Here is a 20,303-nt window from a genome sequence, read left to right on the forward strand (position 1 = left end):
TAGACATCAGAAAGTTCGTTGGGGCCGAACGGACGGTGCGGATTGGAGCGAGCGTCGTTAGCAGGCAGGGAGAGGACGTGCTCTCTGCTAAGCGTGAGGGGCGGCCGCTGGAGCAGCGCTGCGTCCATAGGGCTGCCCCAATCCACCGCTCGCTTCCCATGCCAGGCTGCCGAGACGGTGACGCTAAGCCAGTAAGGGTGCATTCACACTACGTTTCCTGAAGCTTATTCTGAACGTAAAACACGTTCAGAATAAGCGGCGTATAAAGCAGCTCCATTCATTTCTATGGGAGCCGGCATACGAGCACTCCCCATAGAAATGAATGGGCTGCTTCTTTCACTGCGAGCAGTCCCATTGAAGTGAATGGGAAGTGCCGGCGTGTACAGCTCAGCATGAGCAGAGCTTGCTGTATACGCTGGCACTTCCCATTCACTTCAATGGGATTGCTCGCAGTGAAAGAAGCAGCCCATTCATTTCTATGGGGAGCACTCGTATGCCGGCTCCCATAGAAATGAATGGAGCTGCTGTATACGCCGCTTATTCTGAACGTGTTTTACGTTCAGAATAAGCTTCAGGAAACGTAGTGTGAATGCACCCTAAATTATACTGTCTGGGAGTGGAAGATAGTGCCGTAGCAGTACTTTTCACTCCACATGATTCGTGAGCAAAACCGAGCAGAAACCACTCGGCCCAATTACAATCTATGGGGTCCGTGTGGTTTCCTAACCGCTTTTTAATGCTTATAGGTTTGCGCTTGTGGGTCCCCAAGTGGACTCCCTAAACAGAATACTGAACGCAGATGTGAACCAGGCCTCAGGTAGACAGGATGGCTGGCAGTCCCCTGTTGTGCCCACTCCCCTTATGGTATAGGAAATAATAACACATCTAGCTAACTACACAGGCTGGGAATGCCAAGTATTATATTTTAATAGAACACTACTAACACACATACCTATGGCGCGAGATATTTGATCAAATACTACTCACTCATCTCTAAACACTATCTCTTTTCCCACTCTCTCTAGGTGGGCGCTTATTAGTACATGGACATGTCTAGAAGTACTGCCATGTCCTGTTTTTTTGATTGAAAATAGCTTTTATTCACAATCAGTCGTCAAGCCAAAGTATTACAAAGTACTGCGACGCAGCGCATATGATACACCACATACAATACTTGCATAATAAATAAATTACATTTCCCCTACCTCATGGAGCAAGGTAAGACAGAGCTCCAGGAAGAAATCTCCCTAGGTGCTCCATCTCACCCCCACCCCATACCAGTACTTCCTAGCCCCACAGCATGCATGCATTCAACAACTAGCTATCTGACAGAGGAGGAGGGGGGGGAAACACAGTGTCCAAAGCTTTATTGAAGAACACACAGACATGAGGGAGGCAAACAATTCCTATTCTAACTAGAACAATAGCTCTGCCAGAGCAGCCAAGCCAGCGTGGGGGAGGAAGGGGAGGGGGAGAGAGAGAGAGAGGGAGACTGGCTTAGGGCTTTGGCAGGGTAACATACCAAATACACAGTCCTGCAAAAACAAAAGCACAAAATGGAGGAAACAATCGAAGATAAAGGCCTCAGTCTTCTTCTTCGTCTTCGCCTCTCAGGCTGTCCAAGATGGAGTAGTCCTGGAGCAGGCTATGGATGAGCCTGCAGCAGTCCTGAAAGGTGACTTCTTCCCTCCTGAGAACAAGCCGGTTTCAGATAGCGTCCTTGAAGCAGTTGAAGAGGCCAGGCCAGGCTTTCTCACAGTCAGTCTCTCTGTGGATCCCCGGGAACATGTCCTGTTACATTGTATACTGATATTATGACGCGTGTCCCAGATTTCTCTTTCATCATGACACAGCAGGTATGATAATAAGAGGCGATGATGTAAGGAGCAGAAACTATTCCCACCACCACCTCTCCTCCTCCGACAGCCCTATCTTGTCGTCCAGTTCCGCCCACAGCCTCTAAGTTCTGGCTGCCTCCTCCTCCTCCTCAGACAGCCCTGCCTCCCACTCCCATTCATTTGTAATACACTTACACTACGCCTGCTCTGCTGTGGGCGGTGCCGAGCCATAAACACGCCCCACACCCTGATAACCCCGCCCCGCTGTCATCCAGTCCCCGCCCACAGCCTCTGAGTTCTGGCTGCCTCCTCCTCCTGCCACCTCCCAGTTGTGCCTCTCTTGTACCGGTGCGGAACAGCTTCTTCCAGGTTGTGTAATGCCAGGACTTCAGGAGAGCGATCCTGTGATGGCCGAGGAGCTGGAGGAGCAGTAAGTGCCATCATGGGGGCAGAGTAATGATGGGATGGGGTATTAACCATACACAGGCCGGCCTAGCCATAGGCCCTGGTTACACAACAGTGCTTGTATAGCGGCTCCTCTATGGTTGTGTAACAGCTACAGGTGCTATAGTGATGGAGATCTGGCCTGGTGACTACAACTCCCAGCATGGGTAGCTCTCCTGTTATGCCGGGAGTTGTAGGACCACTTCAGGTTACAGACTAAGCTGATTGTTTATATTGGGGAGAAGGAAATATTTGATCACAATATTGTTCTATAGATGTAGCCAGCTATGTCATTATAGACCTCTGTTAGTCCTCTTCATTGACATATACTGACCGCTGTAGATCTGATCATATTCACACTCTGGTAAATGGCTATAAGGTTCACTAGTCACTGCGCTTGTGTAACTGAGGCTTCACCCAGCAGGCAGGATGGGGTTAAAGAGATTGATGTAAATTACGCAACTAGTTGTCATTGTGGGTGAATACACATGTTGTGTCTCATCTGCAGATTACATTATGGTACCATCAACAGTCTACGTTCATATCTGACCTGGAGTCTCTGACTCCTTTGTAGTCTCCTGCACAGAAAACTTTTTCCTCCCCGCATGAATCTTATAATAGTCAGTGGGGTTTTTCGGGCTTTGTATGTGACCACAGTTTTAGCCCATCTCTCTGTTGTCTGGGTACCCTGACGGACCCCATCAATGGAGAAGTGACGCTAGTGTGAATCGTAAGCAGATAGGATTATGGAAATTCTGTGTGTAAATTGACTTACCATGTAGATATTGAAATCTACAGCATATCATTGCAAATTGTATCCTTTGCCATGTGAAGTGTAAAATATAAGATAAAGTAGATCCCAATGTAACACAAACAGATTTAGTTTCACAATCGCAGAGAAATCTACTTACAAATCCAAGCAGAAAATACACACAGATTCATTCGGTCAGCCAGCCCCCATAACACAGGTAAAATACCTGTGAGATGAGGAAGAGGGCAGAACTACCCGGGGGACATAATGCTGGTTCCAATCACGTGACCTGGGGGTCGGAACCAAGCATGAACCCGAGGGTCCATCATACAGAGTCTGCCTGATTAGGTAAATTAATCTAAACTTCCCAGATAAGCCCTCTAAGGTGATCGTCCGGTTTAACAGAGACAGTGGCCCATATTTACTGTTACAGTTTAAAGAAGAAAAAATCTTTTTATTCCACGTCTTCTGAAAAAGGTAGGAAGAAGAATCGTTCGGCATATTAGGAAAGCCAAAGTGCTATGGTAACCAGCTATTTAGTGCAGCCACGTGGTTCATGTGACTATAGAGGCTATATGCCAGATTTACGACTAGTTAGATAGTGTAAGCTTACACAGGAAGTATGAAAATACACCCGATTTATCACAGTGGCTGATGCAGGAAGATAAATCTGGTGAATCTTTACACTGTCTAATCTACGTTTATAACACCTTTTACATAAGGTTCACACTAGCGTTTGCGTATTCCATTCCCTAGTCTGCTTAAATTAGACAGAGAGAAAAGTCCTGAAATCGACAGAAACCCAGCAGACCCCATTATAGTCTGTGGGGTCCACGAGTAACTGCTTTTGGAAACCTGAACGCTAGTGTGATCCTAGTGTAACTTGGCTGACTTTGAGACACAATTTTGGAGCATCGTACATTTAAGCCACACTCCCTTTTTCTGAGAATCCTCACCCATATGTCTAACTAGTCTAAATTTTTTTTAGCCCAAGCTAGATGTGAAACATTTCATTGTGTCTAATTGTAAACACAGTGCTAAATCTGAGCCTGTATGTCTGGCTCTAGAGGTCTCTGCTTATCCAACATCACACTGACAACCCAGGAATGTGGTGACAGATTCTGAGACGGTCATTTATTTGTATTGGAATATGGCTGCTGAGGAGCGCCAAAGCTGTACAACATGTTGCAGTCACATTAACTTGCACGTTTCGGTGGACAGTGATATATGGCTGCAGTCTCTTTAAAACATCAGGCTTGTGTTTTACTTTTCAGGCCTAGGTCAAAATCTAGGTCCTACATAGTTCATTCTAAGTGACATTACATTTGTTTATCTCTCAATATGGGAGCCATAGAGGAGCTCTAACCCTCATTCTGTTAATCAATCCTGTGGAATATTGCAGTTCCATTTTTATTTAGCTTACTTATATAGCGCCAACATATTCCACAGCACTTTACAGACATTGCAAGTCACTGTCCCATATAGGACTCACAATCTACATTCCTTATCAGTATGGGGGGACTCCCACGCAGAAACAGGCAGAACTTACAAACTCTTTGCTGGTTTTCTTCATCACTGATTTTTATTGTTTTCGCTCACCATAGCTTTTCCTAAGGCTTTTAACCAGTGATCAGCACAAAGCCAATATTACCGTGACAATGTTATTACTGGGCATAAGGTTGAGATATAAAAGGTGACTTGAGTTTTTCTATCGTCATTGTGCTTACCTTATGCAATAGGGAAGTAAGTGAACTATGTGGCAGGAGGAGACTGCACAAATCACTTCACCTGACAACTAACAGGACAGTGACTCAGCATAGACTGACAGCCATGACAGAGAGGTCATGTGATTGCAGCCGCTCCATACGCTGCTATTCAGTTGTTCCACTTCTCTCATTACTAAGTGATTATTATAGCTATTTCTGTTCTTGAGTGACCTAGATATAGTCCAGCATGCTATTGTAGCATGTAAACATCATTGCTTATTTCTGACTATACATATTACTTTTTTACTATTCCATTTTGATGTTGGAATTGCGGACAGTCCGTACATGAGGCCTAGCAAATAGGAGTCAGAGAATAGGAGTCTGGAGTCAGAGAATAAAAGTTTATAATGGGATGGCTTTTCTATGACCGATTCTTCTGTTCTTTCCATCCAGTTCAAAGAAACATTTTGCCTTATTTTTACCCACAAATCCAAACATACAAGGGGCCACACGGTGGCTCAGTGGTTAGCACTGCAGCCTTGCAGCGCTGGAGTCCTGGTGTTCAAATCCCGCCAAGGGCAAAAAACCATCTGCAAGGAGTTTGTATGTTCTCCCTGTGCTTGCATGGATTTCCATCCCATATTTCAAAAAGACATACTGATAGGGAAAAATGTACATTGTGAGCTCTATGTGGGGCTCACAATCTACATTTAAATAAAAACAAAAATCCAAACATACAGTATATACAGTACATAAGTATGTAACACTTTACTCATAAACCTTCCCTTTCTTGTAGCAGGCTGTACTTTACCTATACTCTTAGATAAGGTGCTCAAATTGTACATGTGTTATATTCATAAGAGAATGTTTCTGTCATAAACCTGTATAGTGTAACCCTATGGGGGTGTAGTATACATTGTATACCTGTATGGATGTATTCTTCTGATATAGGCTTAAAACATAGCATGAAATAACTCTATCCCCATGGGCATGTTTGTTTGGACAAGGCAAATGTCTGTGTGCAACCAATATTCCCAACTCGGTATTTCTTCCTATATTCATGGGATATACCATAAATTCCTGATATATGGGATCTACGTCTTTCTCGACATCAGGGACTTGGCAAGCACACACACATTGAGTATAGGTGGGTTGTGCATGCGTGTATCTCTCTGATCACTGGTATAGAAGTTACTGAAACAACCAAAGCTGACTGCTATTGCTATCTAAGTTATGAGACCCACATCTATCATATATTTATGGCTTATCCATCAGATATTTATGGGCTTAAGACTAAGACCCCCCCCAGTAGCATCCTGAAGCAAGAAAAGGATGCATGAAAAACCATGATGGTAACACATTGCCGTTTTTCCCCGTAGTACTTTTTAATGAACGTTAGCAGAAGTTTCCTCATTGCAATCAGGTTAGCTTGAATGTGTTGCTGGTTTAATATGCTTCACCCTGGTGACAGGCGCCCATTAACGGGGCACTATCTGTTAATGGGGGCTTATGGGTTTTGCTCTTTTGTTGGCATTACATTTTCTTTTTCTCTTTCCTCTCCTTTTCTTTCAGGTGGCTTTGACTAGGTTCATTGCACCTATCTTGATCACTCATCTCCTGAGTATCTGTGTGCAGTTGGGCTGGGTAGAACATCATAGTTAAGCAGGGCGATAGGATCTTAACGGCAGGACAAAGAATTTCAGATGAGGGTGCTGGTCTTGGGCCTTGAGAGAGAACAACCCCTGTATATCCTTGTATGACTACATGAAGTTAGTTCATGAAGTAAGGGGAGGTAAGTGAGTAATAAACGCCAGAGGTGAACTGCATTGTCTGGGATATGAATGTTATTTTGTTTTATTAACTGCCCCTCTTCAATGGTGACTATTGGCATTCCAGTAAAGTCACATAGAATGAACAGCAGTATCGCACCCAAGCCATGGACATGAGTGGTGTTTCAGGAAGAAAAGCTGACCCTTATTTATAATCCCTAAGAGCCCTCCTATCTAGTAAAATAACGCAATGTCCATGGTTCTCAGGAGCCAATAAGTGGAATACATACATTAAAGCTGGCCAACACTTATAAGTGAAATTTGCATACATTTCAGTACCCTAATATGACCTTCTGATCAGCATTGTGTTCTGAACCCCAGTGGTAGCCTGCCTGGGCTATCTGCAGAAGTCTGTCAGCTATCTGCTGATGGGCTTCCATGCCATATTCTCCTAAGGTAGGATTCACACTACCGTTGGTGTCCGCTCAGGTGTCCCTTTAAAAAAAAAAAAAAAATGGACACAAACAGACAGTAACTGAGGCTATCAGTTACTGTCCATTATATGTCAGTTGCCCATAGACCTCAATGTTAAAAAAATAACGGACAGAAAAGTCCTGCATCTAGGATTTTATGTCCGCTTGAAGAAAGGGACATGGTTGTAAATGGACACTAAAGGACACAAGATAAAATCCCATTGAAATGAATGGAAATTGCAAACAAACCAGCTAGTGTCCATTGCTAAAATCTTGTATGGACAATAGCCACGGACACTGCTGAGTGGCCACCAACAGTAGTGTGAACACCCCCTAACCATTAGATTTAGGCTTTTGGTCAAGACAGTCCAGGGTTGTTTACTGGTCAGATTTGGAATCTGGAAGGTCCCCCCCGACATGGGTAACTGAGCATCAGACTCATGGGGTTTTTGCCTTCCTTTGGATCATTACTGTAGGGTTATACTGTATGTAGTACTTCATCTAACCTATGTTTTCATCCAACTTCACTAATTGTGTTATGCCACGTTCACTTTTGTTCTGTCCTATCTGTTCTCCTTGTATGTCGCAAGTGCGTAAAAATAGACAACATGGTCGGTTATAATTTTTTTTTTTTCAACTGAAACTACTGGATGAAGAATTCGAGCTTGCAGCACTTTTTGTCTGCCAATTTCTGCGAGATCTGTGCCAGAGGGATGCCCTACGCAGATGTGAATGAAGCCTTATTGTTGCTATATATATATATATATATATATATATATATATAATATATATATACAGTCCTATGAAAAAGTTTGGGCACCCCTATTAATCTTAATCATTTTTAGTTCTAAATATTTTGGTGTTTGCAGCAGCCATTTCAGTTTGATATATCTAATAACTGATGGACACAGTAATATTTCAGGATTGAAATGAGGTTTATTGTACTAACAGAAAATGTGCAATATGCATTAAACCAAAATTTGACCGGTGCAAAAGTATGGGCACCTCAACAGAAAAGTGACATTAATATTTAGTAGATCCTCCTTTTGCAAAGATAACAGCCTCTAGTCGCTTCCTGTAGCTTTTAATCAGTTTCTGGATCCTGGATAAAGGTATTTTGGACAAACAATTCAAGTTCAGTTAAGTTAGATGGTCGCCGAGCATGGACAGCCCGCTTCACATCATCCCACAGATGTTCAATGATATTCAGGTCTGGGGACTGGGATGGCCATTCCAGAACATTGTAATTGTTCCTCTGCATGAATGCCTGAGTTGATTTGGAGCAGTGTTTTGGATCATTGTCTTGCTGAAATATCCATCCCCGGCGTAACTTCAACTTCGTCACTGATTCTTGAACATTATTCTCAAGAATCTGCTGATACTGAGTGGAATCCATGCGACCCTCAACTTTAACAAGATTCCCGGTGCCGGCATTGGCCACACAGCCCCAAAGCATGATGGAACCTCCACCAAATTTTACAGTGGGTAGCAAGTGTTTTTCTTGGAATGCTGTTTCTTTTTGGACGCCATGCATAACGCCTTTTTTTATAACCAAACAACTCAATCTTTGTTTCCAAAATGAAGTTGGCTTCTCCAAATGTGCTTTTGCATACCTCAGGCAACTCTATTTGTGGCGTACGTGCAGAAACGGCTTCTTTCTCATCACTCTCCCATACAGCTTCTTCTTGTGCAAAGTGCGCTGTATAGTTGACCGATGCACAGTGACACCATCTGCAGCAAGATGATGCTGCAGCTCTTTGGAGGTGGTCTGTGGATTGTCCTTGACTGTTCTCACCATTCTTCTTCTCTGCCTTTCTGATATTTTTCTTGGCCTGCCACTTCTGGGCTTAACAAGAACTGTCCCTGTGGTCTTCCATTTCCTTACTATGTTCCTCACAGTGGAAACTGACAGGTTAAATCTCTGAGACAACGTTTTGTATCCTTCCCCTGAACAACTATGTTGAACAATCTTTGTTTTCAGATCATTTGAGAGCGGGCTGTCCATGTTCGGCGACCATTTAACTTAACTGAACTTGAATTGTTTTGTAGAAAGAAATGGTCCAAAATACCTTCATCCAGGATCCAGGAACTGATTAAAAGCTACAGGAAGCGACTAGAGGCTGTTATCTTTGCAAAAGGAGGATGTACTAAATATTAATGTCACTTTTCTGTTGAGGTGCTCATATTTTTGCACCGGTCAAATTTTGGTTTAATGCATATTGCGCATTTTCTGTTAGTACAATAATCCTCATTTCAATCCTGAAATATTACTGTGTCCATCAGTTATTAGATATATCAAACTGAAATGGCTGTTGCAAACACCAAAATATTTAGAACTAAAAATGATTAAGATTAATAGGGGTGCCCAAACTTTTTCATAGGACTTGATATATATATATATATATATATATATATATATATATATATATATATATATATATATGTGTGTGTGTTGCACTCTGGGTACAACCTGTCTGAAAAGAAAATTATCGGACAATCACTGTGGTTCTGCCCGTTGCCCCCCTGGTAATAATCAGATAGCACCATGTACTTGTTCCTTGGGGAATATGTTGTATTACACAGTGCTTATTCAGAGAGCGGGCTTCTATGTAAAGCTTTATTCATAGCACTTTGGAGGTGTACAGGGGATATATCGCTCCATGTAATGGTATTCCATACGTTTGCCACTGACTTCTACACTATACTGCTTATCCTATTTTTTAGTAATAGAAAAAGAATGAATATAGCCTAACCTAGCCTAAAGGGGAGTAAAGTGATAACTTCCAGCACGCTATTGTTGGTTCATTGGTTGTCATTTTCCAATGTGTTGTCTTGGCAAACAAAATAAAATAGTTGTACTACACCACCACTTGAAAAAGAAATATGGACTGTAACAGGTAGAAAAATTATGCCTGTAACATTAGAGTAAGGGGTGTCTCCGCTCACTCACAAAAATGCATTCCGGTTACCGTATCTGCCTTCCACGTTTGTAAAGTAATCTATATTTTCTGAGAATGGTACCTATTTAGAGTGAAAGCATGGTAAGGACGTAGACAGCCACTCTTATGCCTGTGTTTGTATTAAAGGTTCATATTGCATAAGTTACCCATCAACAGTTATATAACAGTATGATGTAGATCATATACAAGAAATGGTAGTGTTATGATTCAGTAAAAATAAGTATATTAGGAACCAATACCTCAATTTTCAATTTTTTCTGTCAAAGGTCTCAAAGTTGGTTTACTGGCTGGATCCCGTCTTGGTGCCCAACCTCCATGTCTCAGTTAAAAGCTGTTGAAACCAGGATTCTTCAGTGTAAGGAATAATGATGTTTCTTTGTTATAAAATCTAGTTCACACCAAACGCTTGAAGTCCAGTTTATGGGTTTTTTTATTGTTTTGTTTTAAAGAGTCATTATAGTTTAATTAAAATAATAATATAATAATACATTTTATTTATATATCCCCAACATATTCCACAGCACTTTGCAAAATGTAGTGTTCTAGTACAGACTTAAAGATACATTACAGAGTAATAATCAATTCACACAATGGGATTGAGGGCCCTGCTCGAGATAGAGCTACTGTTCGTGAGACCCTGTTCATAGCGAACTACTATGACTAAGAGGTGAACTCCTTGAAACATGTCAGCGGTTAACCATACATATGTTGGTCCATTTTTTCCATCTTGGCATGTTTTTGTAAATAGTATTTTTATTCACACTCAGAACCTCAGGGCTCGTTCACATCTGCGCCCGGCACTCCGTTCTGCAGGTTTCCGTTTCCTGCATAAAACAGAGCAGGATACGGAAATCTGCAGGAGTCTTTCTCACCCATTCATTTGAATGGGTGAGAAAGATGTCCGGCCGTGAGCGGCGGTGAGCGTTTTATGCTCTCCGCCGCGAAACCGGGTTTTTTAATCCGGACACAGAATCGGACATGCAGTACTCTGTGTCCGGATTAAACAATCCGGTTTCGCGGCGGAGAGCATGAAACACTCACCGCCGCTCACGGCCGGACCCGGTCTGTGCTTTGCGTCTTCTGGCATGCAGAAGACGGAAAGCACAGAACGGAGGGCTGAACGCAGGTGTGAACCTAGCGTCACGATGTTTTTTATGGACTGCGTCTTGAAATGAATATAAGTTAAGTTTTATATATTTTTATTTTATATATATATATTTGCTGGATACACCCATCAATTTTTGTATAGCAACTGACAATGTCTGTGAAGTGCTGCAGAATATGATGGCGCTACACAAGTAAGCAAATAAATAAATATTCTTATTTATTTAGGTATCCGGAACAGATTTTCTGCTCGCTATGTCTCCCTACCTGATGCAAATAAGATCTGGACTCTAACTGTGAGCCCTGAGCGCCGTGATAAGACTCCACTAGTGATGGTTCATGGATTCGGAGGAGGAGTGGGGCTCTGGATCCAGAACATAGATGCTCTGAGTAGTCGACGAACCCTTCATGCCTTTGATTTGTTGGGATTTGGACGCAGCTCTCGACCAACCTTCCCTAGTGATCCAGAGGGGGCAGAGGAGCAGTTTGTTTCATCCATTGAGCAGTGGAGGCAGGAGATGGGAATCAAGGACATGATCCTTCTGGGGCACAGTTTAGGGGGATTCCTTGCTACCGCCTATTCCATCAAGCACCCTCAGAGGTAAGAGTTAGAAATTAGTAAGTCTCGTCATTGTTGAAGAAAGTAAAACACATTCTGTTTCAGTGAACCAGATGGAAAACAGTTAGGGTGCATTCACACTACCGAACGCCAGTGTGTATCACAGCCGTACACGCCGGCGTTACAGCAGGGCTGCCGGACACTTCCCATTCATTTCTATGGGAGCCAGCATGCGAGCGCTCCCCATAGAAATGAATGGACTGCTTTTTTCCATTCATTTCTATGGGGAGCGCTCGCATGCCGGCTAAAAAAAAATTGTCGAAAAAAAAACCCGCCTTCCACTAATTTCAGTGGGAGTCAGTAGCAGTTTTTTCCTCTAGCTGATTTTTTTTTTTCAGCTAGAGGGATAAAAATAAAAAAAAAGCAACATGACGATTTCGTCTTGAAAAACTCATTAAAACCAATGTTGGTTTTGACAGGTTTTCTTTTTTTTAAAGTGAATTTTCCAGGACCTTATAGTGTGTAAAAAAAAAAAAAAAATTCAAAGAAAAAACTGCATTGTGTGTGTGTGTGTGTGTATATATATATATATATATATATATATATATATATAACATATTCTTAGATGGATCCATTTCTGCAGCTGTTATACATATTACTCACACTGACAAGCAGTTCAGTGGAATCCACCCTGGCTTAAAGGGGCACTAAGGCTGAGTTCACACAGAGTTTTTTTGGTCAGGATTTAGAGGCCAAATTCGCCTCAAAATCCTTACCAAAAAGATGATTCCCATTAAAATCAATGGGAGCCGGTCAGTTCTTTTTTCCGAGAGCTGTTTGTTCTGGCTCCCAGAAAAAAAAATGGACATGCTCATTATTCAGGTCGATTCGCCTCGCGAATCCGCCTGAAGACACTCCCTCCCGACTAGACCCATTCATTGGGCCTAATCCGGAGGGGAGTGCGCGACCGCGCATCAGCATCAAGTAGCAGCTACTTGTTTTTTGGTCCGAAAACTGAAGCGGCCTCCGGAACAAAAAACCCCCGTGTGCACTCAACCTAAACCTGTATTCTTTTTAATCTGCACCTGCTGTGTGGGAGAATGCAGTGTGTTATTTCATGGTGACAGAGACTGGCATTATTTCCCATCATTGTTATTATGCATGTAAATGGTCCTAGAGATATGGCAGACTTATTTATTTATTTATGTTATAGCACTGTGGATCTGGGATTACCAACACTAAAATAAAAAAGTTTAACTTGATGTGTAGTATCGACACATATATACCGTATTTTTCGGACTATAAGACGCACCCAGGTTTTAGAGGAGAAAAATAGGGAAAAAAAATTTTCAGGCAAAAAATGGTAAAATATTTAATATATGGGAGTTGTAGTTTTGGAACAGCTGCAAGGCCACATTGACAGGTGACCCTGCAGCTGTACGGGGATGTATAGGGCGTTTTTTTTGTGGGGCCAGGTGTAGACCGGGCATTTTCAGACACAGGGATACCTAATGTATATGTTTCACAGTAATGTTATACTTTTATTTGTATTCTAGGGAAAGGAGGTGAACTTTTATTTATTTTATTTTTTATTATATTTTTTTTAAGTGGTTTTTTTTTTTTTTTTTTTTTTTACTATTTTAATATCCCCCGCCTAGGGGGCTTGAACCTGCAATCATTTGATTGCAAGTCCCATAGACGGCAATACAAGTGTATTGCCGTCTATGGGAGATTCTATACATTACTATCGCGGAGTGTCCTAGACCAGCCGCGATAGTAATATATATCTATGACAAGCCTCGGAGCCTTCATTAGGCTCCCGGCTGTCATCGGAACAGGCCGGCTCCTGCGGCCTCGCCGTGCAGGAGCCGGCCTGCATCACTAAAGGTATGAGGCCGGGGGGGGGGGGGGGGGCTAACTAACTGTCGGGACCTGCGGAGGAGCAGTGGGTTTGCAGCATGGCCGCGCTACTGCCACCGCTGGTTTTCTTCAGCGGCAGTAGCGCGGCAATCCGCAGGCCCCGGCAGCTAAGACAGTCCCCGGCATCTGCTGTAATAGACCGGCGGATGCCGGGGAGTGTTTTAGCTGCCGGGGCCTGCAAGATTGTCACACTCCTGCCGCTGAAGAAAACCAGCGGTGGCAGTAGCGCGGCCATGCTGCAAACCCACATTCAGACTATAAGACGCACCCTCATTTTCCTCCGAAATTTGGGGGAAAAAAATTATAGTCCGAAAAATACGGTAATTGGATACAATAGGGGCCGCATAGCCACCTAGTTTTAATGCAGACCAATAAAGGTTATTTTAACATTTTGTTTTTGGGGGGATACTTCTTTTGGATTTATTTTTTTATGTTACGTTAGAATTTGTTTCCTTTTAACCTTTTAATAGCCACTATTAAGGGAAATTATTCTACAGATCTATGTTTTTATTTTGAGGTGAATGCATCAAAAAATTTTTTTTAAAAAATTCTAATAATAAAATCAGCCCTCAGCCAAAATCCATGAACCTAGTGCGGTGTTCACACTTGTCCACCCTTTGTGTTTCTGCCTAAATCCCTGGAAAAACTGGATAGGGGACGGCTTGCCGGTGGTCAGTTTAAAAATGCATTAATTTCATAGGGCTTTTAAAGCGAACCGCCGGTGTCCGTATGCAGCCTCTCCGCTGAAAAATTTATTTATTTTTTGCAAAAATTAAGGTTTCATGGCGGAGAGCCTGCATATGGACATCGGCGATTTGCTTTAAAAACACATTGAAATTAATGGGTTTTTAAACTGACTGCCGGCAAGACATCCCTAAGCAGTGTTGCCTGGCTTTTGGACGGAATCACAAAGGACAGACAACAGCGCTAGTGTTAACTCCCTCTAAGTTGAACCTGTTCAGAAAGAACTGCAATTATTGACTAATATCTTATTTTTTTAACTTGATACTTGATTTGAAGAAAAATCTGACAAAAACACTAAAATTTGTAATAAGGTATTGATACTTTACGGAAAAAAAAGTGTTACTCGCCTTTTCTATTCCCTGTCAGTCTAGTAATGGGGCTCTGGTACTTTTCGCTGTACTCTGGTACTTTTCGCTGTTTACGGCCTTCTGGCATGCTCCCTAATCTGATGCAGCACTGTCTCTCTTCAGCAATAATGTAACCAACCACCAAACGTGGCCACGCCATGTTATATTGTCTCATTGAGACAAAGAGTACAAGATCCATGTTAAGAATATTTTTGGTATGTTTTTTCTTAGCAAATGAAGGAAGTACTGTAAATGTAGACGCTGCTATTCTTTTATATATGAAACCGTTTTTCTCAGTATGACTGATGTCTCTTTAACATATTATAGTGAGTGGCTTATACTGTGCATTGTGGCATTTTTGCTGTTTTGTTGCATAGATTTAATGCTATTAATGTCTTTTTTTTTCATTGTTTACTGATCCATTTTGTTTTATCCCTTAGAGTGAGGCATCTTATTCTTGTTGACCCCTGGGGCTTCCCTGTTCTGCCTACAGACCCCAGTGAGATGCGTTCTCCCCCAGCTTGGGTGAAAGCTTTGGCTGCAGTTCTCGGGCGATCTAACCCTTTGGCAGTTGTCAGAGCAGCAGGACCTTGGGGTGAGTACACAGGGGGGTTGGAATTTATCTTATTTATCACACCACTTGCAACTAAAATAGTAATATGTGGTATTTCTGTGCCAGCCTGCCACCTTTCTGAAAGTGGATGTAGGTTCAGGGTCACTGCCCATGCCATATTCATCAACATGTATGCCACAAAATTTTTGTTGTTATTAAGGGCCTTTCATCTTCCAAGACTATCTGTTTTGAAGATGACGCAGTGTTGGGATAAGTGCTGTAGCATATTCACTGCCATTCATTTGGATGGGACTGAGCTTAATGTGATTCATTAATATAATGTCACAGTCCTATGGAGCAGAAGTGGCGTTCACCTAAGCAAATAGGCTGTGAGTATTTTAGTCCTGAAAACCCTTAAAGCTCTCCCAGCCAGCTGGATCCCTGCAAGAAGAACCAACACATTTTTAAAGCATCTTAAAAACATACAAAATCTGAAAAAAGTGCACATCGGTTCATTGTAGCAAACTAAAACAGCAAGATTTTAGCAGAAATTTATCTAAATGGGGTTTTCAGAAATTCACATACTTACTGTCAAAACAATCCCACTCAAATGTGTAATATGGATTTTTAGTCGTAGAAATTTCTACAATAGATCTTTTTGCCTTTAGGCAAAATTTTCAATATTGTGTCGAACTTCAGAAATATTTCTTGAAAGCTTTGAAATTAAGTGATGTATAACTAGTATATGCCATAATTTTCTGATTGTTGAAACCCATGACCACTAGGAGATCTCAAAGAATGATTGGACATCTGGTTAGTGGCTGCACTGTACAGAGAACTATAAGACAAAATCATTCAAGGGTACCTGTATAGCAGATTGTAGGGGGCAGTGCTATAAGGGAAAAAATCTTGTGATCATAAGGTGTTCCACTAGTCACGTTTCATATGCTATAACATCTATCTAAGGGAAAACCCTTCTACGGACAAGTAGAGTCACTGCAGTTACAGATGTGTCCATCTTTGCCCCTCGTATTCTGAGATGTGCGGCATGAGTTGACTCCTAACTATATGATGAGAGTTCTCTCCTGCATGGGCTCCCACTGGCTGTATTGTGACTGATATTGTATTCAGATTAGTTTGATATAAATTACTTTATATCGCCTTGCATGTGTCACAGATGTTCTACATTGGATTTGTTTCTTTTTATTTTTGTCTTCACAATGACGGACTTTTATTTGTTCCTTCAATATCTTGTTTTGATGAAACTTCCATAACTTATATGCTGTTTTATGTAACTGAATTACCAGGGCCCAGGCTGGTGCAAAGATTTCGTCCAGATCTGAAGAGGAAATTTGAAGAGTTTTTTGATGATGACACCATCATGGAATATATTTACCACTGCAATGCCCAAACCCCAAGGTAAGGTGGTCCTCATAAATGTGTTAAGTAAACTTGCTTGATATTTTATTTCCTGTCCATCTCATGCCTTCATGTTTCTGGTAGCGGTGAAAGTGCCTTTAAAACCATGATGGAGAAGTTTGGCTGGGCTAAGCGTCCAATGATGTCCCGTCTTGATTTAATTCCAAAAGACGTCCCCATCACATTTGTCTATGGAGCTGAGACTTGGATTGATCGAAATTCAGGTGAAAAGGCCAAACTGCTGCGACCTGACTCCTACGTCAACACTTTGGTAAGATATACATGTCAAAGAATGATATCTACCTGTTTCTGATGCTTTGTAACTCCCCATGGTTTTGACATTTTTCCAGATTGATGAAATCACAGGTAGCCAATCCTTAAAGAGGACCTTTCACCTCCTGTGGCACATGCGGTGTAATACACCGCTAGAAAGCCGACAGTGCGCTGAATTCAGTGAAGAGCTATCAGTGCCGGTGCCGTAGCGCTTCACTATCAGAAGGGCGTTTCTGACAGTCAGTCAGGAACGCCCCTCCTCACAGCCGCGTCTATCTCACTGTACTTTGAGAGCGGTGAGGACCGCTCAGTGTCATCGCTGGGCGGTAAGCAACGCCCCCTCTCACAGTACAGCGCAATACACGCTGCTGTAAGGAAGGGCATTCCTGACTCTCAGAAACGCCCTTCTGACAGTGAAGAGCTACGGTACCAGCACCAACAGCTCTTCACCGGGGGCACAGAACGGGAAAGCTGACAGTGCGCTGAGTTCAGTGCAGTCGGCTTTCTAGCAGTATATAAAACCGCATGTTCCGCAGATGGTGAAAGGTCCTCTTTAAAGTATACCATCAATTATAAAACACATTTCATAAGTAGTACAGGGGGATATTAACTTTGCTTTATATCTTGTTAACCCTTTGACACAGGGTAGTTTGTATGTTAATGCTTGGCAGCTTTTTAAATGTTTTTCTTCCCCACCTTCCAAAATTCATTACTCTTTTGTTTTTCTGTCGACCTAGCAATGTGAAAGCTTTTGATTAGGTTTTTCATTAGGTACTGATCCCCAATACATTGTATGGCAGCGCTTATAACAATAATTAGTATTCCATAAGGAGTAACAAATATATGTTAAAAATACATTCAAGGAGAATCAGCAGGTCATTCTCAAAGTGAATATTCAACATTTATTATAAAATAGGGCTCACTGAGACCAGATGTTGCAGAAATCTGAGTTGCTGTTCAGCAATGTGTGGCCTCAGCCATAGGCTAAGTTAACATCTGTGATGGACACTCCGTTGGAGAATCTGCCTCAGAAAATTGGCGGAGAAAAAAAGTCATGCATAAAGATGTTTCTCTCCGCCGGTTTTAGTTTTGAAACTGTGGATACCTGGCAGATCCTATTACAGTCAATGGGGCGCGCCGATGTTTAAGAATATATGCATTAGATTCCCTAGTGTCAGCTGCAGGCAGTCAGAATTGTATGATTTGACTCCCGAGATGTGTCTTGTCAATTTGGGGCAGCCAGCGGAAGTGTGGGCCAGGTATGCCTTGGTATGACATGTTTAGTATAGTTCACACCAGTTTTTTTTGTTTGTTTGTTGTTTTTTTTAAAGGGAGGCTGGAGCCTCTTGATAATTCAGGCAATACCTTGCACCACTGGAGGCCTTTAATTGAGACTGGTTTATTTAATGCCATTCTTAATAAATCTTCCCCACTGTACTTGCCTATATAGTTGTATTAAAAAGAACTGTTCATCACCTCCAACACATCCAGTTCATTTCATCAGATGCTGCTCCACTGGTTCTAGCACAGCTGTTCTTAGTTTTGGTGCCTGATATTCTGTTTAGACTCTGTACGGTTATGAGGGTGTTGTCAGGCTGGAGCACACAAGGGGTGTGATTCTGAGCTTTGACTGCCTCTGATTGGAGCCCTGACTAACGTTCCCCTGCCTGACACCGCCTTTCTGACATTACAGAGCTTAAATAGCACACCAGACACCAAAACTAACTGTCCTTGTTGCTCAGGAATGGTGGGGCTAGACAAAAAATTCCAACTGTGATGGAATCAGTCGAGTGGTGCCTATTAACGGATACTAAGAACTTGAATCAGAGGTGGTGAAAGGTCTTTTTTTTAAAGTAATGATGCTGCAGAAAACTGTAGGTCTGTTTATTTATTTAAATAAATTCCCTAATTCCATTGCATAATTTCAATTGGTACAGGTTTTTGAGACCCAAATACAATTAATTTCTTTTACATTTACATCCGCAGGCCATAAAAGGTGCCTCCCACCATGTATATGCCGATCAGCCGAGAGTCTTCAATGCTGTGGTTGAAGAGATTTGTGATGCAGTGGATTGAGATTACTCCGCCATCCTGGAAGGAAGCTTTCCTTTAAATTAGACAAAAGCATCTGAAGCGACTCTTCTCTGACCTGTCTACTTGTGACTGGGTATTTTTAGAGGGCACAATAAATTTTATAACCTTGTGCCATTTTGATGTCCTCCTCAGGATGAGCACCCGTTTTTGGTGACATTCACCAACCTCTATGCCTCATGTCAGCTATGTGTCTTAAAAGTGCTTTCTGAGCACGAGGTTACTCCGCTTTTTGGAAACCTCATGTTAAATAAATTGAAGTCTGAATCCTCACTACTGATGTAAGGGCAATGTATAGACCCAAATCAAAGAATGTTTTATTATTGCAAGGTGCCATCAATATGTCACAGTACTTCCATTGCAAGAAAAGGCTATTTAAATTGTGATTCCTTTCAATCTGCCCCAAGTTACTGTAGTACTGAAGAAGCACACATCAAATTGGCTTGATATACGGATTTGTATGTGACTGGATGCCCCCAACCCTGAGGGGCTCATTGTGAATGTTGATAGAACTACCTCGATTTTAGGTACCAGTAATTGTAAGAATCAATGTTAAGAATGAATTTTGTGCCAGTCGTTTTCACTGCCAAGTATATTGTGTTTTTGTATTTTTGGTGAGTTCTGTCCTGCTTTGCCTTGGCTTTGCTAAAATCTTAACTCCTTCTATAGCCCTCTGTTTGTAAAAAGGGTCCTGACTAGTTTATATATCTTATGACACAAGAAATTTACTGTAATAATTTTGACTAGGCCTATGAATTGATACAGTATGTACTTGGAGGGGGGGGGCTTCATTTATATAATGTGTATGTTACTGTATTTCTAGAGGCCATGTTTGCACTTAAACCCATGATATAAGTTTTGTCAAGCATGGGTAGTTTTATATTATTTTTGTGCCCATGTTATTGAGAAATACCATGTATGGCTACACCGATCCTTTATAATTTACCTTTACTCCTGTAGGTTTTTCTCTATAGATGCTTCTAATGCATTCACCCCCCAGTTTATAGTTTTGTACTTCTGATGTTCTTCAACTATGGAGTTACGTCCAGTAGCCATAGCCTTTGGACTACCTACCTCTACAGTGTAGCAATCTTGAACTATATGCACACCTAGTGATGTCTTTATCGTCTCAGGGCATTGCGTAAGTGCCTTGCATATTATCACCACTTAAGTGTTATTGCTCCTCCTGCACAAGTATATTGCTATGGCACTATATTGCTCTAGCTATAACTATCCCCAAATCTTTGCAGTAAATGAGTCAGCTGAATCCTGGCGTCACACATGTAGTTTTATTTTTGAGTAAAAATCTGGAATGGAATCGAAAGGAATGGGGAAACATAAAGCAAAAACTT

General features: G+C 41.9%; 1 protein-coding gene across 2 annotated transcripts; it reads left to right on the forward strand.

Annotated features, from left to right (window-relative positions):
* Positions 1-2,153: 2,153 nt before the first annotated feature.
* ABHD4 (abhydrolase domain containing 4, N-acyl phospholipase B) lies at positions 2,154-19,642 on the forward strand. 2 transcript variants are annotated; one of them, XM_075276691.1, is made up of 8 exons: positions 2,195-2,268; positions 6,312-6,531; positions 10,208-10,296; positions 11,274-11,646; positions 15,056-15,210; positions 16,476-16,587; positions 16,672-16,858; positions 18,847-19,642. In XM_075276691.1, exons 3-8 carry the CDS (start codon positions 10,257-10,259, stop codon positions 18,934-18,936), a joined length of 957 nt encoding a protein of 318 aa, XP_075132792.1. In that variant the 5' UTR covers positions 2,195-2,268; positions 6,312-6,531; positions 10,208-10,256; the 3' UTR covers positions 18,937-19,642. The 2 variants fall into 2 exon arrangements, with proteins under 2 accessions (XP_075132791.1, XP_075132792.1); XM_075276690.1 differs by lacking the exon at positions 6,312-6,531 and having other exon boundaries at positions 2,154-2,268.
* Positions 19,643-20,303: the final 661 nt, after the last annotated feature.

The sequence above is a fragment of the Leptodactylus fuscus genome, chromosome 1 (genome assembly GCF_031893055.1).
Source record: "Leptodactylus fuscus isolate aLepFus1 chromosome 1, aLepFus1.hap2, whole genome shotgun sequence".
In the NCBI taxonomy this organism is placed as follows: Eukaryota; Metazoa; Chordata; class Amphibia; order Anura; family Leptodactylidae; genus Leptodactylus; species Leptodactylus fuscus.

What these genes read in the sequence shown, in the direction of transcription:
- ABHD4 (XM_075276690.1), top strand. Translation starts at nt 2,216, where the DNA reads ATGCCAGGACTTCAGGAGAGCGATCCTGTGATGGCCGAGGAGCTGGAG. An exon ending in GCCGAGGAGCTGGAGGAGCA is followed by an intron (nt 2,269 to 10,207) that starts GTAAGTGCCATC and finishes TTTCTGTCAAAG; the next exon opens with GTCTCAAAGTTGGTTTACTG. An exon ending in TGAAACCAGGATTCTTCAGT is followed by an intron (nt 10,297 to 11,273) that starts GTAAGGAATAAT and finishes TTATTTATTTAG; the next exon opens with GTATCCGGAACAGATTTTCT.